General features: G+C 41.3%; 2 protein-coding genes across 6 annotated transcripts in view; one reads left to right on the top strand and one right to left on the bottom strand.

Annotated features, from left to right (window-relative positions):
• The window catches only part of ttc7a (tetratricopeptide repeat domain 7A), a 39,148-nt gene extending 26,042 nt beyond the window's left edge, over positions 1 to 13,106 (bottom strand). Inside the window, exons 1-9 of one of the 4 annotated variants that reach the window (XM_048270519.1) lie at positions 12,912 to 13,106; positions 10,202 to 10,385; positions 8,277 to 8,440; positions 7,843 to 8,011; positions 3,478 to 3,608; positions 2,824 to 2,948; positions 1,625 to 1,703; positions 1,008 to 1,177; positions 158 to 221 (exon numbers count right to left, since the gene is read on the bottom strand). In XM_048270519.1, the coding sequence (XP_048126476.1) occupies positions 158 to 221; positions 1,008 to 1,177; positions 1,625 to 1,703; positions 2,824 to 2,948; positions 3,478 to 3,608; positions 7,843 to 8,011; positions 8,277 to 8,440; positions 10,202 to 10,385; positions 12,912 to 13,019 (1,194 nt within the window). In that variant the 5' untranslated portion in view covers positions 13,020 to 13,106. Of the gene's footprint in view, positions 1 to 157; positions 222 to 1,007; positions 1,178 to 1,624; positions 1,704 to 2,823; positions 2,949 to 3,477; positions 3,609 to 4,051; positions 4,072 to 7,544; positions 7,619 to 7,842; positions 8,012 to 8,276; positions 8,441 to 10,201; positions 10,386 to 12,850 lie in introns of those variants that run through there. The other 3 variants (XM_048270520.1, XM_048270521.1, XM_048270522.1) reach the window with 3 other exon arrangements.
• A 66-nt stretch (positions 13,107 to 13,172) lies between these two features.
• On the top strand, positions 13,173 to 16,131 carry mcfd2 (multiple coagulation factor deficiency 2, ER cargo receptor complex subunit). Of its 2 annotated transcripts, XM_048270529.1 has the most exons (4): positions 13,173 to 13,319; positions 13,802 to 14,002; positions 15,223 to 15,382; positions 15,699 to 16,131. In XM_048270529.1, exons 2-4 carry the CDS (start codon positions 13,824 to 13,826, stop codon positions 15,828 to 15,830), a joined length of 471 nt encoding a protein of 156 aa, XP_048126486.1. In that variant the 5' UTR covers positions 13,173 to 13,319; positions 13,802 to 13,823; the 3' UTR covers positions 15,831 to 16,131. The 2 variants fall into 2 exon arrangements, with proteins under 2 accessions (XP_048126486.1, XP_048126487.1); XM_048270530.1 differs by lacking the exon at positions 13,802 to 14,002 and having other exon boundaries at positions 13,192 to 13,319.
• Positions 16,132 to 25,461: the final 9,330 nt, after the last annotated feature.

Genomic DNA, 25,461 nt, shown 5'->3' with positions numbered 1-25,461 from the left:
GACAACAAGGCTACACAGACACAGTGGGACAGCACAACGCACAAGATGGAGCGCACCAGACATGCGCACATGGAAAACTGGCAAGAGCAGTGTCGGAGAGAGGGAGAGAGAGAGAGAGAGAGAAAAAGAAAAGCCAAACGAGAGCTGTTTCTCTCACCATGGATTCCGTGATAAGCAACAGCAGCACAGCCTCCTCAACCACGTCCTGAGGACAGAAAGAGCTGCAGGGAAACACACACGGAGACGTCACACAGCTGTGGTAGTGTGTGTGTGTGTGTGTGTGTGTGTGTGTGTGTGTGTGTGTGTGTGTGTGTGTGTGTGTGTGAAGAACCTGCAGAATCTCTGGTTTCCATGTAATATAAGCCTGAGTTGTCACAGGACGACACACTCTCAGGTGTCTTATCACTGCTACACCAAGAGACACACACACACATATACACACATAAAGAAATATACTCGCACACACCCAAAAGCACACAAGCATTTTTATGCTTTGCTGTATTATTCTTATATTCTACCCACTACGTCAGTCATGTCTGCCTGTCATGTGGGGCCTCTTTCTTCGCTCTCTCTATCTCTCTCTCTCTCTCTCACACACACTCTCTCTCTATCTCTCTCTCTCTCTCACACACTCTCTCTCTATCTCTCTCTGTCTGTCTGTCTCTCTCCTGTCTCTCTCTCTCTGTCTGTCTGTCTGTCTGTCTGTCTGTCTGTCTCTCTCCTGTCTCTCTCTGTCTGTCTGTCTGTCTGTCTGTCTCAATGTCCTTGTCTTGGTCTCTTGCTCTCTCTTTGTCTTTATGCCTTCTGCTTGTGTCACTTGATGTTGCTAAAATCTATTATGAGAATAAATTGAATTAGCAAGTGGTGCTTAGATCTGTAATGGCTGGCTCTCATGGATTTGTCATAGGGGTTCACACGCATGTGTATGTATGTGTGTGTATGTATGTGCGTGTGTGTGTGCGTGCGTGTGTGTGTTGTGTGTGCGTGTGTGTGTGTGTGTGTCTTGCCTGTCGGTGCTGTATCTCTGGGGGGGTCTGGGGCTTGGGTAGATCATGTCTTTAGACTGACTGGTCCCCTCCTTGTGGAGCCAGGCAGAGGGAGGGGGCGTGATGGGGCTCCAGTAGCCATCCTCACTCACAGAGCTCAGCAGCACCTCTGCTAGCCTCTTCGCTACTCCCTACAGCACACACACACACACACACACACACACACACACACACACACACACACACACACACACACACACACACACACACACACACACACACACACACACACACCAACACACACACACACACACACACACACACACACACACACACACACACACACACACACACACACACACAGAAAGAGAGAACATATACAGAAAAGCACTATAAACAGGAATGTTTATAATTAAGTCATATATGAAGCATATACATACAGGAATACATACAGGAAACCAATATTAACACAGATCATAACCATTTGTTCTTTAAACATTCCAAAGAGCATGGCTTAGGGTTTCTCTATCTTCAAATCCATATAAGACCATACCCAAAACCACAAAATAATCACATTTTAATGGGGATGAATGATCAATGACTGTTCCACCTTTGACCTTGACCTTCTGACCCCTCACCTTGCGGAGACTCTGTGAATTGCGTGACTCCACCACTCTCAGCACCCGCCGCAGCTGGTGGGTCCCCTGAGCCAGGTGCCTGATGGGAACGACAGGTAAGGACAGAGACACATTCAAATTCAATTACACTCTCAGACACATACAGTCATTACACATACACAATCACATAGTTGCTGTAAACAGTAAATGGAATGAATTCAATTATTATAAGCTAATAGTTAATTTGTTCATTGAAATAGTTCATATTCATGATTGATAATTATTAGAACAGTTATTACTAGTTAACACTTCCTAATCTGTAGGTGCTCAGTTTAAAACACCAACATTCATGAACACAGTGCAAAGTTCATTGCTTTGCTCAACTGATGACACTCTTCTAAGGTGTGAATGAGGAAACTTTCTCCCTGTCATTAGAGTTTGGTTACAGATAACAAAGGAGCCACTTCAAATCCTCTTACAGCAGGTCCCAGATCAGTTTCCCAGATCCCATTGAACCAGCAGCGACTGGTGCCACTAAACCCAGTCACCCTACTCTAGCCCTCTACAGCTATGCCACTATCAACCCATGTGTTGAAGAACAGTGACACCCACTGGCCAGGAGTGGTGATGCCCAGTAGTTGAAGGCTTGATATGTACTGGGCAAAGTTAATTTGGTCATTTGAGATTACACGTATGTATGTTAGAATGGAGGCTAAATGGAGGTTTAGTTGTGCCTAACTACATAGCCTGTGTAAACTCAAATGACCAATCCCTTCAGCCAAACATTCTGAGAGCAATAAATTGTAATTCAATTCCTGAGTGATCAATGCTCTCATGATTATTAAAAACTCTAATTTGTGCAAGAGCACATTTCCAGAACGCATTTCTGTGACATCTTTAATCACTGAATTGACCAGATTTAAGATTTAATCTGGGTAGAGATTAGACGTGGCTGTGTGTAACATTTTATAAAATTAGCACACCGCATCTTGCATAGAAAATTTTCCATGGAACTGACACATTTTTAATCAAACACACCCAAAGAAGGCACCATAACAAATGACAAAATAACTTTGCCTGGTAATGAAATAAGTGTTCCATGTACGTCAATGAAATCAGGGCTCTAATGTGGGTAAGTATGTGTGTGTGTGTGTGTGTATCTGTGTGTGTGTGTGTATCTGTGTGTGTGTGGGTGTGCGCTTATGAGAGAACACACCCACCCTTTGTGTAGCAGTGAGAGGTATGCACTCTGTAGAGCTGCCTGTAGGAAATACCCAGGCTCCACCTCAACAGGGGGGGACGACACACTGGTCTTAGCTGTTCTACTGCTGGGGGTCATCACGGTCTGCAAAGTATAGACACACACAAATTCACACACAGCACATAAACAAATCAACACACACATGACCCCCCCCCCAATACACAGATTTGAATTCGGTATTTGAATATGCCACTACCACTCCAACAAATGGGACTAATGTTTCCAGAGATGGAATACGAGCTTCGTCACGCATGGAGGCAGAGCACATGGCCTATGCAACACAGCTGAAATGGAGCAGAATTCAGCCAGTTTTCAAAATTGTTCTATTAGGTTGGACTCTTCATGGACATTGGTGCACAGACTATCTACAGAGTAAGAAGTTGTTTATAAACTGAGTGCCGTACATGTGAGGGTGTATATAGAGGTTACAGTACACAGTGGCACACTAGTAATATACTGCTACATCTTAATAGGGAGAATTGGCTCTGTGTGAACTTCTCAGACATCCTGTCTATATATTTTTCTGAGTAGACACGCACGCACACACACTCTCACGCACTCTCACACACGCACACGCACATGCAGGCACACGCACACACACACACACACACACCTTGTCCAGCTCCTGTAAGTAGAGCAGGGCTGTGTCACAGGCTCTGAGGTAGCAGGAGAGACACTCCTCGTCTCTCTCTGACAGACGCACACGAGACGCAGCAGACATGGCCTGATGGTCAAGAGACAGCCCTGAGAGACAGAGAGTCAAAAACAGTGGACATGTTCACGCATTCTAATTATTTATCAAACATTTTTTATCCACATTCTCCCTCTGCTCTCCCACACTGTGTGTGTGTGTGTGCGTGCGTGTCCATGTGCGTGTGTGTGGTCTCTGGTACATCTCTGGCATGGGAAGATCGTTATTAATATCCAGATAAATACACAGAGGGCCATAGGGTCACAGGAAGGAGATGAACTCCAGTCCAACACTAATCTAATGAACAGAGGCATCTGCTAAGCAGCGTCCATCATAAACAAACACACACACACACACACACACACACACACACACCAAGGCCAACCTGCCAAGGGAGCCAAGCCTGCACATTTATTTCTCTCCCTCATAGAAATAGTCCTGTATGTGTGTGTGTGTGTGTGTGTGTGTGTGTGTGTGTGTGTGTCCGTATCCTTACATAATCCATAGGTGGCCCCTGGCTTGTCCCCAGATCATCTGCCTTAGCGGAGGGGCGCTCTATGAGAGGATTCCTTCTCCAGTAGGAGACTGACCCTAAGCACATACCACAACTCCATCATGAACATATGTTTATCTATGACTGACTAAAGTATTCTCATCAAGGAGGGAGGGAGTGTGATTCTATGCTTCTTCCTGGCTCTAGTCAGTTCAATTCAATTCAATTCAATAAGCTTTATTGGCATGAATGCAAATTTTACAGTCTTGCCAAAGCAGTCAATGGAAAAAAAAATACCTGAAGGTAATTGTCATAGTGTAGAACTTTCTGTCTGTGAACGTTCTAATCACATATTTGTGACCGTACTCCTCAACATTGTGAAGAGGTCACTGACTGAATAAAACCATTTATCATAAAATAGGGACAATTACATGTTTGGTTCAACCTCATAAGCTTACAGTTCTATCTGTTCTCCTTTGTGTCATGTCTCCATCCTGCAGCAAGTATTAAAACAGTGCTTGATGAAGTGGTTTACTAGTAAATGAGAGGGCGAGGACATCTTACTCTGACATCCTGACTGTCAGTGAACTGAATTAGAGTGAGTCACTGCAGACTGGGCACACCCATGAGAGATGAGCACAAGGTAATCTGTGTGTCTGTTTGAGTTCCTTAGAGACCATATCAATATACACATGACTGAGCCATACGCGCGCACACACACACACACACACACACACACACACACACACACACACACACACACACATGCACACACACAGGAGGAGGGCTTTGTTAAAGTACTTTGGCTGGGTGAAGACATGTGGACACACACACATGCATACCATTAGAATAGCCAATGATGACAGGTTAATAAAAGTACTAGATTCTGAGAATTGTTTCCTATGTTGTTAAGTATTTTGAATAACCTAATGTTATAGTATGGAAATCTGATAGTAATCTTATAGTATTGAAAACAAATTGTGGATTCTACTCTGTCAACAGACACAGAGACAAATATAAACACCCATACACAAACACTATAAAATTCAGTGTACCCTCAAACACACCAACGCTAATGTAAATACTTCTAGAGCCAATGTCCTATAGTTCACCCAGGATGTGCATCACAATTTGAATGTTTATTTGTTTGTGGTTTTGTAGTAGAGAGCTTCCTACAGCACACTGACCCAGGTTAGAGAAACAGAGAGAGGTGCACTAGACATCTCCGGCCCTGCTCTGTAAGAGTTATTGAGCTGCAATTGCCCTAAAACAGCCTGGTGCAAAACTATCCTCCTGGGTTAAAGCTGGAAAGTCCCAATAAGGACACAGCCAACAGTCTAACATTCCCTCTTTCACATGCATTCATTTCATAGAGTCCAGAGGATCTGTTTTCTATTTATCTAGCAAAAGGGAATCCAGAGGATCTACTTTGTGTTCCTTGGCTCCAGCTCCATTTATTTAATGAAAAGCTAATGGCTGCTCTTGGAAAGGCCACATTGTGGTCAATGTTGTTTTTCAGTTTCCTATCATTAGTGCTATTTGTATCTACTGTGTTTGTTCTGTGCTGTCTGAAGCTTCAGTTAGGTGAGGTAACATGGGCCCAGTCTCCGAAGACTAGCAGGTGCCTCAGTCTGGCCCTGATGTCATATTTGTTTCAGAAACCCTCATACCCTGAATAACCTTTCATTTATTCTATCACAGAATTGGAGCCAACACACATATACACATACAAGCAAACTCATGCAGGTTTACATGCACCAATGCATGCGCACACACACAGATACAAATGCAAACAAACAAAAAATCACACCTATTTGCCCACACACAGATACAAATGCAAACAAACACATACAAACATAAAAAATCACACCCATTTGCCTACACACACACACACACACACACACACACACACACATACACATATACACACGCATGCCCACACACTCACACACACAGTAAAAAGGTTGTAAAAAGCAAAATAAACAACTTCTAGTAGTGCTTATAATAACACTTATAAAAAACACAATGCTCAGGCATGTGGGCTTTCAGAAGTAATCGCTGCACTGTATTTATACACTGATTTGTTTGCATCTACACTTCGCTCACTGCCTTGCACAACTGACAGACTGAGAAAGTAATTTGTCCCCAGGGCCATTGAACTGTTCAATGCCTTACTTAAGGGAAGAGGAGAGATAGACTTCTCTGCTTAGCCTGTCTGCCTCTTCACCCCCTCCATGTTTGGATACTGTCTGTCCACTAGCCACTTTTACCACTGTCTTTATGCCTCACTGTTTGCGTGCTATATTAGCACATTAGCACATATGCATAACCCCCCCCCCCCCCCCCCCCCCCCCCATGCCACAGCCGAACTGTGGCCACACTTATACCTTTTTTGTTGCACTGTTGGACTTACTCATTTGCACTATCACCATGACTACTATCACCATTGCACTACCACCATGACACTCATTCATTCACACAGAGCACCTTAGAGCACCTTACCATACCTTACTATGCACAGAGAATCACAGGCTCAGTCCCTGCCTCACTCATTGCAAGCGCCTCTGATTGATTAATCACCACTATGTGGATACTGTTTTTAGAATTGATTTAGATTAAGTGTTAGTATAATTTGTATTTTAGTATATTTAGCATATTCTTTATCTTCTACTGTCCTTATTGCTTAGTTGTGTTTTTATATTATATACTTTAATTACTCTTTCTGCTGTTAAAGAATGTGTTTGTGTTGTCTGTATGCTGCTGAGACCTTGAATTTCCCCTGGGGATCAATAAAGTATCTATCTATCTATCTACACAACAGCACTGGCATGAGATTGCTAGAGATGCAGGATGACTCTGCCTGAGGCATCCCTCTCACACCAGAGTCGTAGAAAATCAAGGCTCTTGGTTATTTGGCTTCAACCAATGGCTTGCACGTTTAATCACGAATGTACTAATACAATGGGTTTAAATTACCATGAGCATAATGAGTATATAATATATACTGGCAAAACTAGTTCATGCAGAGTCTCAGAGTCTCTCTCTTTCTCTCTCACTGAAACAGCCACACAAAGACACACACATATTCAAACATAATGCACACACACACACACACAAAATGAGACAGAGAGAGAGAGAGAGAGAGAGAGTCTCATAGAAGCAAACAAAACATCACAGAAAGAGCCATACTGATACGGACAAACTCCCTGTATGCCGCCTGACATTGTGTGAGCACAATCACCTCCACATAACAAAAGGCCAGGCGTAAACAAAGTGACCTGGGCAGCGAGACATGCACCTGTTCAGGAAATGCAAGAGGCTGACTTATACTGTATCTACATCTGCTAAAAGCCAACTGACATTTTATTCTACAAAACACACAATAATTACCGTCATACTCAGTTTGCAGAATACATCCCTACAATTCACATATCTTATTATATTTCTGCTTATTAAGTTATAATCACTTAATCTGTCATTATGGAAAATGACCCACCCACACAATCAGCATTCAGCAAACTCCACAAAGAAAATGGACATGGGCCTCCACACAGCATCGTACTGTACCATCTACACAAGCACACAGAGGTATTGCACATATAAATCATGATCAGTGCAAAAAACCTGCACAGGCCCAATGAAGTATCTTCATGGGAGCTTCACAAAATCCAAATAAACACAACATAAAGACAACACCACACACACTACATGTGTACTAAACAAGTTTAATCTTCGATAAATTGGTGTGCATAAATCCATATATGTGCCCAGTGAAGCAGTGGAGACTAGGGTACCTTTGATGACGAAGGCCTCGGCCAGAAGGCGCAGCTGGTAGAGGGGGCGGTCATCACGCATCAGCTCATCAATGCCCGTCCGGGCACACATGCCCTGGGAGTCCCGGAAACGTCCCTGGGCATAGTGCACTTTGGCCATCAGGAGGAGGGCTTCATTAAAGTACTTTGGCTGGGTGAAGAAAAGTGGACACACACACACATGCATGTACTATTAGAATAGCCAATGGTGACAGGACAATATTCATACAAAGGACTGAATTCTGAGAATTGTTTCCTCTTGTTAAGTACTTTGAAAGTACTATTGTAGTATTTTAGTAAAGTAGTATTGAAAACTGTAAAACAAATTGTGAATTCTACTCTGAGCAGCCATGTCAACACACACACACACACACACACACACACACACACACACACACACACACACACACACACACCTCCAGATGCCCTCTGCTCAGGACACTGTTGAGGTGTGCTTTGGCACGGGCCAGTTTAGGATGGGAGTTGTCGGTCAAGGGGGCTGAGCTTCGTAGTAGCGCCACGTTCTCCAGGAGACACTCCTCCAGCAAGCTCTCAGCCAATAGCAGTGTGCCATAATCATCTACAAACACACACACACACACACACACACACATGTAAACATACACACACAAGGCCCTTGCACAAATAGAAAACACACATACTCCCCACCCATCCACCACCAGCAGAAGCACCACAACATCAAGGAAAATAACATGAATAAAGCTTAAAAGTACTTCAAGAGCTTCACAGTTCATATGTCCATCTACCCCCTAGCAGGGTCTGATAAAATATAGCCTACCCTATAGGCTGGCTATACTCTGCCAACCACACCCTACTCACAAATGGCTACTGTGGTTGACACCAGTGACCACTACTACCAGCAACCCTGCCAGACAAGTTCCTCTTCCTGTACCAGAACCCTGGTAATAACCTCAAATACAGTAGGTTGGAATAGCAGATCAGTGCCAGGTACACTCCTGATTTAGCCATAGTTCATTCAGGTTGGCATCTGGGAACATCTAGAAATACATTTCCCACAATTCTTCATCTGTTATGATTTAGCTGTCTATGACTAAACATTTGGCTCCTGCTAGGCTCCTGTCTTGTATACACATTTGTGAAAGGACACTTCCTGTTTAATGATTTCTGTCCAGAAGTTTTGGCCAAAACACCAGCCTGCAGCTCTACCTCTGACTAAATGTTAAGCCTTCATCCTAACAGCACTGATATTTTCTCTTCTGTTTATGTGACATTTTTATCCACAATCCTTTTAGAAATATGCACTGGCTTAGATCCAGGAAGTACTGCAATGTTTGTGAAAAACATTTTTCAATCTCTTAAAAACTAACATCCTAACAGGCATGTCTGAACTGATACTTGGCCTCAAGCTCCCTGCACCACTGTTGAATCTGGTGCGTGGCAAAATGGCTGTTGTTGAATGAGTGCCCAATTCAAAGCCTGGATAAGTGTTTTGCAAACGGAGTTACTCAAAAGCGAGAATTTCAAAATGCCATCTGCCTTGGCACGTTCAGTTACTAAAACTATTCTCTTGTCCTCTGTTCACTCCTCTTATAACACGTTACTGTAAAGAGAAACCCAGAGGTCACATTAGGATCGCGTGAAGCTCAGTCTCCCAGCAGTTGGGCTCTCCCATTGTGAGACAGAAAGAGAGACAGAGGTGGGAGGAGGAGAGAATGAGTAAGAAATAATATTGTGTGTTTGAGTGTGTGTGTGTGACAGAGAGAGAGAGAGAGAGAATAAAAAAGAGTGTGGACACAGGTGAACTTAGGACTCGCCTCTCTTGAGTGGTCATATGACTGGTTAGTTTTGGTCATGGACATAATAACAAATACAAGCTGCAGACAAGCTGAGGGTCAAGTCTGCCTATGCTGTTTACTGTCAGGGGACAAACATGAATAAGTGACTGATAAAAGATACAAATTTCCCATGCCAACTGACAAGACACTGTTCACATAATGAATAGGGTTCTGTGTAGATTGTAAACTGAGAAATAACACAGGATGGTCTTGTACTTAAAGAGCTATAACTGACATGTGTCTATATAAACAGATTTAAGTAGCCAATAAAATCATAACCTATCCGGCCAATTTCCAGTTCCAGTGACAACTTGTTACCAAGATTCCAGCAGAAAACAATGGTGAACAGAAACTGTTTCTATTCAGCACTTCTCCGTGGTCAAAAATAGTCACCCTGGAGCATATGACTTTACCAAAAAAGAGTACAAAGTCCAAGTCAGGCGGAACAACCGTCTCCCTGGGAATGCGTAAAAGCGCCCTGCGGCGCCCCAGCCATGCAACAGGTAGGCAGAGCGCTCACTCACCGTCGTCATGAAAGCGGGCTGCTGCCAGCTGTTCCACCATAGATGGTATTTTATCCCACTGACATTCTGCCCGATATTTGTCGATCTCGGCTTCTAGTCGATACTGCGAAAAAGATATTCGCGAGGTCATCCCCGGTATGTCTCGTTGGCCGTACTCTCCCGACACAAGTGGAGTCACGGCGGACTGTGAAGTGATAAGGGGAAGAAAACATTTAACTTAACTGAGCATGTGCGAGCGCAATGTCCCAGTATTCTACATTTGCAGGACATCGGGACTGAAATGATTCCTATTGATGGACACTTGTGTCAAGCTTCCAACACTCGATCAGTGATTTAGCATTACAGTGTCAAATCAGATGAGGTTGTTGCTGCACTGATTCAGATTTAGTTCAAACGTTGTCTAGCCTGAATGGGTTTCAAAATCCCATAAATATTCAAATATTTCTGTTCAAACCCTGTCTTGACAAAACACTTGTATGGCATACCCATTGATTTTCTATAAGGCCCTAGATGGGGGCGAGGGGGCAAAAATAGTTACATTCAGAGTGTTGTAGCCTTTTTTGTACCCATTTGTATCAGGCTTGTGCAAAATTCCAGAATTAAATTGAAACTGGCTCTTAAATTCCAATTCAATTCTTGAATTTCACTTGCATTTCAATTGAGGTAGCAAACAGGAAGCATAATTGCAAATCGAATTGTGCACAACCCTGATTTGTACAAATAATATTTTTTTTCTTTAGATAGCCTACCCTACTTTTTGTTAATGTTGTGTCAATATTTGAGTTCCCCACAATGACCACAAGATTTTAAGAACAAAACAGGTAAAGGGTCAATGAAATGATATGTGGGGTAGCTGGCAGGCACATGGAAATCTATGTGGAAGTAGCTTAATGTACAGGCATAAAGTGAATAATATGGCAATGTTGTGTTAAAATCATTGCTTTACCTCAGTAACAAGAATGACAAAAGCAGAAGTAGCCCTATATGTCAATAAGTGAGTGTATGAATGAAATTAATTAAACATAATGTAGATATCCGTGTTCTTACTAGATACCCCACATACAATTTTAGTCTTACGGAAAATTACCAAACATTTTTATTTTTGCCTTAATATCTTTATGTGCATTTGCTGTAGCAACCTCAAAACATGCATTTAAAATTATTGATTGATGCCATGTGGGTACAAAAAAAGTGTTTACAATACCCACAATATCACTAGTTTTGCACTTTGTTCCAAATCTAGGGCCTTGTATAAAACCAATGAGCATGCAGTAGGCTACAAACATTTAGTGGTCCAGTCATTCTGAGAACAAGTTTGTCTTCCATCCTGAAAAGTTTTAACAGGATAGGAATAATCCTTTTTAAGATATAAATGCCCAAACATGGCCTCCAAAACAAAGCATTACAAATCAAGGGTGGAAAAAAAATGCATGAAAAACATTGCAATTTAAAAAATATATTTTACATTATATAGACAAACTTTGATGGGGGAAATATTTTACATTATGTAGACAAACTTTGAGCAAAATCTGAGAGTAGGCTATGGCAACCATTTTCCTGGATTCTTTCTGATTTGATACTGAATTAACAGTGGCGTGAATTCTGTGAACATGTATTTATTATGCTTCCAGAAATATTATGCCTACCACAAAAGAGAGAGAGAGAGAGAACCATTTCACATCCTGCATCAGTGACCATACTTTACATTTGATGTTTAGAATGTCATTTTATTTTCATTCAAGATTGGTGGAGACAGTAGTCCGTGCATTCAAGAATGTCAATGTGACATGTTTATTTTTCTTATTGTATGCTTTAAGTAGCTTATTTTCTAAGTTTTATTCTAGGGTTACTCATAACGTTTGCCTTCCTGACAACGATATATCCTAGCCTTACTCCTTGAATGAATGACTCAAAAACGGAAGGAAGCATTGTCCTGGATTAACTGATGACCTCATCGACAGTTAGCCATCTAACTAGATCAATTACCAGAGCTTAGACTCAACTAATTGGTCACTAGGGTTTTTTTCCCCACGGGTAGGCCTACCCCTATGCCTATATTTATGTATTAGGCTTTTAGGGTACTATAGGTGAAAGCTCAATAGCCTGTCACATTATTTTAGCGTAGGCATAGGCCTAGTATTAGGCTACATTGAAGAGATTGACCGACTTCCCTAAATGTTTCAGAACGGTATAATTGATAGCCTAGGAAATACAAACAATGAGATATGTGGATGCCAGGCAAGAAAAGTTCAGCCCAAAGCGCAGATTGTGCTGCTTTTCCCCCTACTTTGCTTTGACAGCGCCTCCACGCGGAAAACAATCATAGGCTACAGTTAGGCTACTCGACTGATCTATGTAAGCTACTTGTATCTATGCGGAACCGCTGATATACAGTAGGCTAGTCAAATCTACGTGCCGTTTCTGCATTTCCGAATAGGCTACTCATGTAAAGGACATAGGTTAATTGTCTTAGTTTATTTTACCATTACACATTTCTGTGCCAGCTGTTTAAAAATACAGAATAAATTAACTGCAAAGTGCAAGAACATAGTCTATGACTGGGTTGAACTAATGGGTGACAACTCTGATAGCTAATGCTCTTCACCACATCACGTACAACTAAGCGCAAAGCGCTGACAACAAACTAACCAGCTATGGGATTCTCGAGCCATCTAGGCTAGGGTTCTAGCTATGTGACACCAAACAGAACCTCCAGTCGTCGGAAAATCGCTTTGGCAGTCTCATTTTCCCGGTGAAAGTGAGCCATTAGTTTGGCCTGTGCTTGCTGACCATTCAATCCGTCAACAAACAGTAGCATTTGTGTGATGCATCACTTCTTGAAAAGTGGATAGTTGGACGTGGATTAGTGACTGAGAAAGCCACTTCACACTGAACTGACGCAGACTGAACATCCAATCACAATTTAGCTGTCGTGTCCATGAGGTTAAGGCGAACTACGGCAAGCGACTCGGTCCAAGAGAAGTGTAGCCGAAACAGGTAAAGGATTTATTGAAGGCGATGTTAGGTGTATTGTTAAAATCTAGAACAAATCCTAATTCTGAATTATAGTGAGGCAAGGTTGGCGTTGCTTCAAGCCTTTATACTTCATCCCCATAAGGTGAGTAGTGACTACATAGTATCAGTTTCTGGGTAAGCCAGTGAGTGCCTAATGTTTGCAGAATTTAGCCTGCCATCTCCCACTTCGTAGGCCTATGACAAATGTAAAATCTGTATGCAAAGTCCTAATATATGGAGTTCTGTGGGCCTATATTTAATATTTATAGCCATACGTATGCTGTAGGCTATGTGGTGTCAAACTATTAAACTTTTGTTGCGTAACTCAGGGTTTGGAATCAATGGTTTGTAGCATCACCATACGGCGGTGGCAGCAGCATTTTGGCCATAACTGTAGGCTGGTTAAATGGAAGCATAAGTTATCTTTAGTTCAGTTCTGTGTACATACGCATATATCCCCGCTTAATGTCAATGTGCAGTCTGTGACTAGTAATGAACTGCAAATATTGTGTCAGCTCCAGATGTCAGCTTTAGTTAAGCAAACATTTGCACATCGCTCAAGACTTTGCTGATTGTTCTTTCCAGCTTTCCACAGCCCGCGGGGACAATGACATTAGGAAGGGGCGCAAACGGGGTAACGTTAATTTGGACCCTTTTATTTCTATCTGCCCTCTGCCTACCAACGGTCCATTCCCATGGAGCCGATCATGGAGAGTCACAGGGGGGTGATCAGGATAGCCACCCACCCATTATACGCTTGGACAAGAATATGGTCCAGGACAAAGAGTGAGTTTCCTATCGTTAAAATGCAGCAACAGCTACTTTATTGCAAAAAGATCGAACCATGATATGTGTCATGTTGACTTATAGACCTATTTATGTTCCAATTTTATGGATAGCCTACTATAGTTAAAGTTCGAATGTCAAACCAACCACAACATAATATGTTTTTTTCTTTTTCTATTAAGGTGTGTTCAAAATTAAGTCCAAAAAGTATCTGGACTCAGTGTTATAACAACATAGAAAATCTACAATTGAGAAATATGAATTATAAAGAAGTATAAAAATATACTGAGCAGCTTATTTGTCCTGTGTATGAGGGTAAGGGTACTTGAACGTTGATCATTTGGCAAATCTGATATAGTTCTCAGGCCCATGAACTCTAAACTGCCACACAGTGATCCTCTGTGACCTGATAGACAGTTGTCTCCACCTAATAGACAGTCTCTCCATCGTGGTAAAAGCTGATTGGCAGAATAATAATAATAATATAATAAGCTTTATTTGTATAGCACCTTTCATACACAGAATGCAGCTCAAAGTGCTTTACATTTGAAGCATGTAACACAATAATAGTCAGTCAGTCATTATCAATCACTTTTCTTCATTGCTGGGGCTGTTTATGATCCACTCAGCAACATTGCAACAGAAAGATGTTCCAGCTGCTCTCAGTGAATTTTTTTTAATTCTATACATAGTTTGCCATTTTGTCATGTAGGGCATGGTCCAGGTGGAATCATTTACCTCCAAATCTTTTTTTATTTCTGACCTCAGATTTGGTCATTAAAGGGTCCTTCAATTTTACAAGCCAGATAGTAGGCTACCTTGGAATGGATCCATCCCTGTGCCACTTCTAGGCCACTTTGTCCAATTTGAACCAAAGCCAGGCACTGCCTTGGTTGGCGTGGTGTCATCTCAGGTGGCTCTCGAGGGCGTCTACCTGGAACAATGCAGATCTCCCTCTGAGACGACTGTGGTCAGCTGCTGGAGGAGGAGTTGGGTGGGGTGCTTTTCTGTGTGATTTACGGTTATGTGATATAGTTACAGTTCAACTCAGCGTACCAACACTAAACATCGACTCAAAAGGTTTAGTGGAATACAAAGCCCTAGAAAGGAGAGTGGCATTACAACACTCCCTCCTCACAGAGAGTAACACAAAGGAGGCAAAACAGAGACCGAAAATGTGACTCATTTGTACTTTAACTCTGTACACATTTCTATGCCAGTCACATCATGGAGCACCTGGAGGGGGTGATTGACAAGCCGGAGGCGGACATGTCTCCCCAGGAGCTGCAGCTGCACTACTTTAAGATGCACGACTACGATGGCAACAACCTGCTGGACGGGCTGGAGCTGGCCACTGCCATCACACACGTGCACAAGGAGGTATGGCCCTCCTCGAGAAGTGTCACAGTTACTAACTGTATCATAAAAAACATCCTCAGTCAAAACTATTTATACTACACTACATACTATACGGTATGTATCTGATACATACAGAGAACATCTGAGAACAATAAAAGTTTGTTGTTCTTGTTGGTGAAATCCTCTAGAAATATTTAATTCCGTCTAAGTAACTAACATATTGTGTCTACATTATTGGCTTTCAGGATTCTTTGTATGCTTTTGTAAACAGGATTAGTGAGCATTTGGGCCTGACACTCATGTTGACCTTTGACCTCTTAACATGTCCACTTACCAGGAACGAGGAGAGGACAGTCAGCCAATGAAGGAGGAGGACTTAATCAGCCTTATTGATGACGTTCTGCGAGACGATGACAAAAACAATGATGGCTACATAGACTATGCAGAGTTTGCAAAGTCTCTGGAGTAAGAGATGTGAAGGAAAGAGAGAGATACGAGGAGACAGGCCTTGCCTTACCACAGACTGGCCTCACACACACACACACACACACACACACACACATGCTTACTGCTGTCCAATCAACCATTTCTACTGAATTCAGAACATGGAACATGCTGTTTACGGTTTTCTGTTTGGATCTCAATATTTTTCTTTGTTGAGACTGTGACATTACAGGCTCAGCTGATATTTGAGTTGTATGTAGTACCTGCCAAATGTATACTGTGTAAATAACATAATTACTGAATAAAAAACCCATGATGAATTGTAACAGTTGTTTTAAATGCAGAATCTGTTAAGTCATGAATGCAGAACATCAATTAAAGCAACCACATGTTCTTTTAGGACATCAATCTTTTGACTGAGATGATGTAAGAATTGTTCATATTCAGAATCTGCAGCCTTTTTTTATCTTCTATAGGCTAACAAGTTGTGATCTTGAGGGTGAGACAGGTGTACAGACATATAACAAAGAAGGCTGTGTATAGCTGTCAGGTGAAGTTAAGGAGGAATGCAAAAATATGCATTGTTATGAACTGTTTTTAAATGATCAGCTACACAAAGCAGACCACACTGGAGTATTGACAATGTTGTGTGTGTGAGCTACATGTAGTTGTCTTGTTTTGTGTAACAATGTCTTATAGTCCATTACAATGTAACAAACATTCATGTATTGACACCTACCAAGGTAATCTCTTAGGTAAACTTCCTTAGTGGTCAAAAGGCTGCAAGTTCAACAGTCCCCCAACAGTTCACCATCCAGTGAGGCCTACTTAGGCCGTCTGATATGGATTATAAGGTTTCTGCCACTATGCATTGCTCTTGGTGCCAACGCCACCTGAAGGGTACAACCATTTGGGAGCAATAGAAATTATACTGTTTGCAACATTTACAGGATTCAAATGGACAGCGGTAAAAAATAATTTAATGTTCTATATTCATTTAACAGAATAAGATATACAACAAAGTTTTAGCCTATTGTTGACAAAAAAACATAATCGATTAAAAGATTAAACACTTTTCTTGCAACGGCATAGTCACTTCAATTGATTCTTATTCTTGTGATTGTGTCAAGTATTCACCATTGTGCGCTTTGTCTTCTCTAGTCAATTTAGTAGATGGGTTTTAAGTCATTTTAACGGAAATAATAAAATGATGTAGCGAGTGGGTTGTGTAGCCTGAACAGAAGTTCCAAGGCACTCTCAATTCCAAAATAGTTAAAACGCCTTTATTTTTGTGGCTTGGTCAGATGAAACCTTTAAAAACACTCTTGACGCGTTTCAGCGTTAAGCTTTCATCAGGGAATCAAACAGTTCTGTAGGGAAGATGTCCTTTTGAAATAAATCAGAACCGTCCACCTGGGAGAACCTGTGTAACGTACGTGTGTCTTAAAATAGCCAGCAGATGGCATCCTTGCAGCCAGTACAGTTCAACAAGAAAAACATTGTACATATAAAGGACAATCAACAAAAGGTTACAAAACACATTCTAACTCCAAACTTACAGTGTCATACAGCAAACCAACATTATAGAAAGACACTTCATCAAAATCTTCATTTAGGCCTGGATATTTAGTTGTTTGTAATTTAAAAATCCAATAAATCCGTTGATTTAATTGTTGTTTTCTATTGCCCTTTCTCATGGTAAGTGGAACTGGTCTATACCACAGGCCTGCAATGTGGATGGGTCGCTATTGTGATGTTCCAGTTGCCTGTTCAAATGGTATATTTGTGTTCTGCCAGTCTGTCCTGCAAGCATTTTGTCCTTCCTATGTAAAAGACTTTGCAGTGTAGGTGTCAAGCCTATAAATGACCAAGGATGTTTTAATGAAGTGGTTTATGGTAGGCTGTTTTTGAGACCCAAAATCTGTAAATGTTTTGGTTTGCATTACATTTGTACAATGATTGCAATGGTAACATTTGTAGGAACCTTTGGGCTTAGAGCTTAACCATGTTTGTTGGCCATCTGGTTTAAGATGACTGCAGACCAGGTTATCCTGTAGAGTGGGACATCTTCTGAAGCTAACTAGAGGTGTTTCGGGGAAGACCTGGCTCAACACATCATCACTTTCAATAATGCAACAATTTAGTGAGAAATTACAATTTAGGGAAATAACAAAGTGATGTAGTGAGTGGGATGTGTAGCCTGAACAGACCTGTGCCCATATTGATTTTTAAGCACCTGCTCTACGCGATGAGCCACAATAAAAGGAAAAAAGTGACACATCGAGATCCTGCAGTAGCTGCAGAATTAGTCTAGTAAGGCAACACTATCCTTCCTTCATATTTGCTGCACCAATTTTGTTGGAAATAAAGTCACTGTCATTAAAGGTATGCTTCCCAAAAGCGCCATAGAACAGTTAATGATATCATTCAGTGACTGTGTGTCCAAAGTGTCTGCTCAACCACTGTTTTAGGAGGTAGAACAGCTGGTCCAATGGTGCAGTCAGAACCACCTGGAGCTTAACCCCAAGAAGACTGTGGAGATGACAGTGGACTTTAGGAGAAGTCCCCGCCCTCGCCATTCAGAACGACACATTGTCCACTGTGGATTCCTTTAGGTTCCTGGGATCAACCATTTCACAGGACCTAAAATGGTCTCCGCACATTGGTCTCCCCACATCCAGAAAAAGGCCCAGCAAAGGGTTATACTTCCTGAGACAGCTAAAGATGTTTAATCTGCCTAAAGAGCTGCTGACCACTTTCTACTCAGCCATCATTCAGTCTATCATTTGCATCTCCATCAATGTCTGGTTTGGGTCAGCCACCAAACAGGACAGGGCCAGACTGCAACGGACAATTAGGGCTGCAGAGAGGATCATTGGGGCTGAACTTCTTTCCATCCAGGACCTGTACCGGTCCAGGGTCAGGAAAAGGGCAGCAAAAATCTGGTCACAAACTGTTCAACCTCCTTCCCTCTGGTAGGCGATACAGGGCACTGTTTGCCAAAACCAGCCGACACAAAGACAGCTTCTACCCCCAAGCAGTCACTTTGTTGAATGCTCAGAAATAGCCCCCACCCTTACACTGAACAAAGTCAATCAACACTGTTCTGCTCATCTACCTTACATTGTTATTAATACATTATCATTGCACTGAACTGCCTTATATATTTATATTCAAATCTTAAATCTCAGTATATTCTGATATTGTACTATTTCTACCCTCTCTCTCTCAACTGTATATTGTATCTTACCAGGGACAACAAGGAGGCAGACCTTGTAAGTATAATTACTGCATGTACATTTGCAATGAATAGAACACAATGGGTGGGATAGGGCAGTCCAATCCCCCCCCCCCCGGGAAAATTGGACTGCCCTATCCCACCCAGTGTTCTATTCATTGCAAATGTACATGCAGTAATTATACTTACACATAGCCATATTCTACTGCTCTTCATTCCATTCTTTCTGTTCTGCTTTGTATTCTTTAATGTTTTATTCTTATATGTTAGGTGAGTGATGTACTTTAAAAGCAAAGATTAACCGGAGGCAAATTCCTTGTTTGTTTACCGCAAACCTGGCCAATAAAGCTGATTCTTATTCTGATTCTGATTAAGACACTCCAGATCAGGTGGTATTTCTCTGCTCACCACTCAGTGAATATTTTAGTTTCTTTTTAAATTCACAATTGAAGTGGTATAGCCAGCTAAACCCATTTAAAACTAAAATTCTAAATTCATCATTGTTATTCTATTTAACCAGTGCCTGGTGACAGTATAGAGAATAAATTGTTTCATTTTTACAACAACAGATTGTAACTAAATAGAATAGAATAGAATAGAAGTCCGTATAGAATGTACCGCAAAGTGGTACAAAATATGACCGCCGCTCAGTCCTGCACATTCCCTCCGCAAAGATAAATCACGCTTGTCAATTTGTCTCCATCTCCTACTGCATCCCCTACTCTTGCAACCTTTGTGTATGTAAATGAGTGTGTGCTTGTGTGCGTTTGCTTTTGTGTATATGTGTGCTTCTGTGTGTGTGTGTGTGTTTTCGCTTGTGAGTGTATGTGTGTGTGTGTGTGTGTGCCTGTATCTGCTTGCCTGCATGTGTGTTTGTGTTTTATGTATCTGTGCGTTTGTTTGTGTGTTTGCTTGTGTAGGTTTGGGGGGGTAATGGTGTGTGTGTGTGTGTGTCTGCCTGCTTGCCTGCATGTGTGTGTTTTTATGTGTGTGTGCGTGTTTGTATGTGTGTGTGTGTGTGTGTATGTGTGTGTGTGTGTGTATGTGTGTGTGTGTGCGTTTGGGTGTGTTTGTGCATGCATGCGTGCGTGTACCTGTTTGTGTTTTTATGTGTGTGTGTGTGTATGCGTGTGCTTGTGTGCGTGCCTGTGTGTGTGCATGTGCATGCATCCGTATGTATGCCTGCATGTCTACTATGTGTGTGTGTGTGTTTACGTGTGTGTGCCTATCTTTATGTGTGTGTTTGCGTGTGTTCATGAGTTTATTTACTTATAAATATAATATTGTATGGTCCCCCATGAATGGAATTCCACGAAACTTGGCATGCATTCAGAAGTTGTCATAATGATTTTGCACATTCTGTGCAGTTTTGAACCTGTCAGTCAAAGATCCCTGCGTTTACAATGCCTCAGTTTTGCTTTTTCATTTTTAACTAGGTGGCGCTTTACATCAAATGAATGGATATGGGATAGGTTGACATGGCCCCTGGAGGCCAACATACAAAAAAAACGGTCATCCTAGGCCCTACGGAGAGACTTTGCTGGCACCTGCCCTGAGGAGCGATGACCAAGGCCAGCTTCCACTTGAGGTGGAAGACGCTAACAGTTCAAGTATTAGGTGATTCCTGTAGCATCAGTAGCTGCGAGGAGAACAACCAGAGGCCTACAGCCTCCTGTCCTCGCCAACCATGACCTCCATAAGCCGCCAGCAAAGACCAGGACCAGGTAGCCCCAGCTGCCACCGAAGACGTCCAGTGTCTCTGAGTTCATCTCCGCTGCAGTGGCCTAGCTTCAGCTCTAGCTAAAGACAGCGACATGACCAGCCAGCAGAACCACAAACTAGGAGGAACTAGGCCTACGTTCTGAGCGCAAACCCTCAGCAAGGGCAACGTGTTCCACCAACACGATCAGGTCAGTCTCATTACATTGGCTGAGTAGGCCCTAGAGTATTTTGTAGAGGATGCAGAGTTGGTGACTGAAGTTTGTTTGCTTGTGGAGTTTAATTTGGGACCTATTTTCTGCAGCCGCCAACAGACCTCCGTCTACTAACCATCGGAATGACACACACACACACATACAGGACCTGTGCGACTCCCGGGACCAGAAGCAGATCACTGCTGCAGGAAGCAGGCTCTGTGTCTGGTCTATTACCACTACCATCTATACACAGTATGGTATCTTCATTTTTTCAAACGTTGTTTTCTCTTCCATTTTTCTCCAAATGAAAACCAACCTTTTAACTTTCAACTAATCAATGAAGTGTTTTATCATGCACATTCAGCTTCTGCTTCTCTATATTGTTTATCCATTGAATGTTTTGATTTTGTAAATCTTGTCATAGTAAGCATGGCATCTCTATGGGTATTAGTTTTGGTCCTCACTATGTAGTATAGTAGTGGAAGGCTCAGGTAGAAATTAATACATTTGCTTGAGGACATTTATAGTATTTATACTATACTATGAGTGTAACTGAGAATGGTTTACACCAACCAGTTATCAATTGAATATATCTACTCTCAAAAATATTGTGTATATACACATCTTTTTTACACATGTTCTATACATATAAGGGTATTTCAAAGACATTTGAGAATTGTGAGATTATCTACCCAATTGTTTGTATGCAGACTGCAATCATGTGGTTACTTGTCTTGCAAAGGTGAGAATGGGATTCCAGAATAGCAATATTCAAGATTGAACATTTTCACAGTAGAGAAACATAGAGAAATGGAAGGTTCCCTCTCTGTAAAGCAAACAGCATAATTAGGGCCCAAGCACCGACGGTGCTCGAGGCTGAGAGGTGCGAAGCCCTATTGTTTTTGGAAAGATTATTATTAGGGCCCGAGCACTGAAGGGCGCAAGGCCCTATTGTTTTTGTAAGGATTATTATTATTATACTAACTTTTTCTCAGAGCGTTTTCCTTTTTTGAGGTGGTTAAGATGGGTGAAAAGTCTTGAAATTTGGCACACACATCAGGTGTCACGCAAAGCAGCTAGATACAAGAGCTTGGCCCCGGGCGTGGCCCAGGGCCTCAGTAGCGCCCCCTTAGGTGATTGAGGCAGTGGTTGGCACATACTTTCAGCTAGACGCATCAAATTTGGTAGGTGTGTGTATCTCCCCAAGATGAACAACTTTCGTATGTACAATGCATTAGCCACGCCCAACAGGAGGTGAGGTATTTGGGATTTTGTGCGGACTAAAATGTGATGAATTGTGATGCCAAAAGAGGTTCTTCCCATCGGTGAAAATGCATGAAATTTGGCACACACGTCAAGAGGTACCGTGAATACACAGGGGAAAAGCCTTGGCACTGGGCGTTGCCCAGGAACTCCATAGCGCCCCCTTATGTCACTGTGACTTGTGGTTGGCATATAGTTTTAGATACACACACCAAATTTGGTGGGTGAGTGTAACTCCCAAAAACAATCAACTTTTGTATTAACATGCCATTAGCCACGCCCACAGGAAGTGAGGTAATTGAGATTTTGTGCGTTGTGGACGTGATCAATTTTAACGTACTCCTCCTAGACGGTTGATCCGATTCATGTCAAAGTTGGTAGACATGACACCGAGATGTTCCTGATTATAAATTGTGAAGCTTTTTTTTATATGTTGTAATTTGACGAAATGGCGAAATTATTTATTTTAATACCCTTCCACATAAACAATAAATGTGTCATAACTCACCATGCATGGCTTGAAATGTTTTATATTTCACAGGTCATTGAAGACCATGTTAATGATAATATTCACATGCCCATAATGCATGTTTGGCATAGCGCCACCAACTGGCAACAGAAAGAATGACAATTACACTGATGTCACATGATCAATTTTAACATACTGCTCCTAGACGGTTTGTCAGATTCATGTGAAATTTGGCAAACATTATGCCAAGATGTCGCTGATGTTAAAATGTGAAGGCATTTTTGATATGTTATATATTTGATATGATTTTAATATCTCACCACATAAAGAGGAAATGTGTCATAAATCACAGTGCATTGAATGAATGGTCTGAAACTTCTCAGGTTAATAGATATCATGATTATGATGATATCTAGACACCCAATGAGCGCCACCACCTGGCCAAGCAGGAAATGTGCCAGATATGGACAATGCCTTAAGTGATTGATCTGAAACTTTAGAAAATATTGGATATCATTATTGTGATGATATTCACATGCATAATTCACAGGCCTAGCATAGCGCCACCATCTGGCCAAGCCGGAAATGTGCCAGAAATGCTCTATGCTTTGAATAAATGGTCTGAAACTTCTCAGGTTAATAGATATTATGATTATGATGATATCCAGACACCCAATGGGCCTGTCTGGCTTAGCGCCACCACCTGGTCAAGCAGGAAATGTGCCAGAAATGGACAATGCCTTAAGTGATTGATCTGAAAGTTTACACAAATTTTGGATATCATTATTGTGATGATATTCACATGTCTAATTTCCATGTCTAACATAGCGCCACCATCTGGCCAACCAAAAAGTGTATCAGAAATATTCTTTGCTTAAAATGAATGGTCTGAAATTTCTCAGGTTAATATATATTATGATTATGATGACACCCAATGGGCCTGCCTTGCATTGCATGAAAAAGCCTTACATCCCCAACCGCCCACTGCGGTCTTCTGGTGAGCGTATGTTGTGTCGACCAGTCATGAAAACTGGGTCTAATTCCAGACTCTTTTCTTCAGTGGTTCCATGTTGGTGGAATGAACTGCCCAGTGCTCTCCGTTCCTGTGGTAGTTTTTGGGTCGTTTAAGAGGGGTCTAAAGACATTCCTATTCAACGATACTTAGTTGTTTAAGCTTTATGTGTTATGGTTTTTATATAATGTTGTTTTATTTTAATTGGGCTGTTAATTAATTTGACATTATTGTTTATTATTGATATTCTCCTTAATGTAGTCTTAGCATGTCATTGTTTTTATATTATTGATTGAATTGACATTATTGTTTTATTATTGCCTTTCCCCCTTTTTACATTGCTTTTTATTAGGCTATTGCTTGAATTGATATTATTGTGTACTACAACTATTCTCCTTACTATATTTGACCTACATTTTAATCTGTTCCCTGTTCAATTTTAAATATTATTATGTTGTTTTGTATTTATGTGTCGCTTTGGACAAAGGCGTCTGCTAAATCCATAACCATAACCATAACCATAACATGGTACTGCAAAAAAACGGAAACATAGTCTACATTGCAGAACCACTCAACTTTATTAATGTATAGTGAATAAATGTTACACTACTGTGCACAGCCTGACGTGACGATGCTAGCACGTTAGCAGCGGTTAGCTAATTATGCTAACGTTAGTTATTTACAAGTCTCCTCCAAGTGACAATCATATTATACACTATGCTGGCAATGCTGAGAACAATTAGCAATTAGCATTCTCGTTTATCTTACTTACATTGAGTTGACTGTGTGGCTTAATCCACAGATGTGGTGAAGCACTGTTTCGTTATGGTTTGATAAGGAGTAACCCATAGGGGATTATCACGCTTGAAGTAGTGGAGAGCTGGGTGTCAAATCTTCGCATTGTATCGCGGAGTGATTTATTATTAGCTGTGCTGAGTCTGAGTTGAAATGTCCAGGGATATTCCAACTCATGGAACATCTCTCGGCCAATCAGAAACAAATAAAAATAGTACCATAGAACCCAATTGTTGTATAACTGTGTTTAATATGAAAACAGTAACCCAGATAAACAGCCTAAAGCACTGCAGTATCCTGTCATGTGATTTATCAAAAATATATCCTACCCATATTTAAAATAAACTATGAATGAAAAGCAGATTAAAAATGGTTCTGTCCTTGAGACAAAAAAGTGGAAAGAGAAGATGAGAGAAATATCTAAAGGCTAAAGAGTAATTTCATGTTCATGGGCACAGGTCAGGGATAACACACATTTACATGTACAGTATCATGTTTCTACAACCTACATTTGTGTTAATCATGTTTTAGAATATGAAGAATGTAAGTTTACAACATGTACCTAAAATTTCTATCAAATCTCCTTTATATCAAACCTTGACTAAACTAAACCAAACAAGCATTTTGACAATGAGAATATGGACAACTCCATATCACATAAACTTTGGTTAAACTAAGATGAATATCAAAAGAACATGAAAAGTAATTCAAAACAATGATTTCAATACTGCAAGAAGTAAGTGTACCTCTGAGTATGTGATACACATGTGTGTGTTTCTGTGTGAATGTGTATCTATTTGGTTGCCTGTTCTAGACATGTGCTTTAGTTCCAGTGACATTGTTGCAATTCTGTCTAAGCAAGTGTGCTCCCCTGAGCATTTAATACACCTGTGTGTGTGTGTGTGTGTTTTCTATACGTGAGTCTGAGTGTGTTTATTTAGTTGCCTGTTCCAGACATGTGTT

Source organism: Alosa alosa, chromosome 18, assembly GCF_017589495.1.
Source record: "Alosa alosa isolate M-15738 ecotype Scorff River chromosome 18, AALO_Geno_1.1, whole genome shotgun sequence".
Lineage (NCBI taxonomy): Eukaryota > Metazoa > Chordata > Actinopteri > Clupeiformes > Clupeidae > Alosa > Alosa alosa.
The sequence above is the reverse complement of the archived record's forward strand: the minus strand, read 5'-3'. Positions and strand labels throughout refer to the sequence as shown.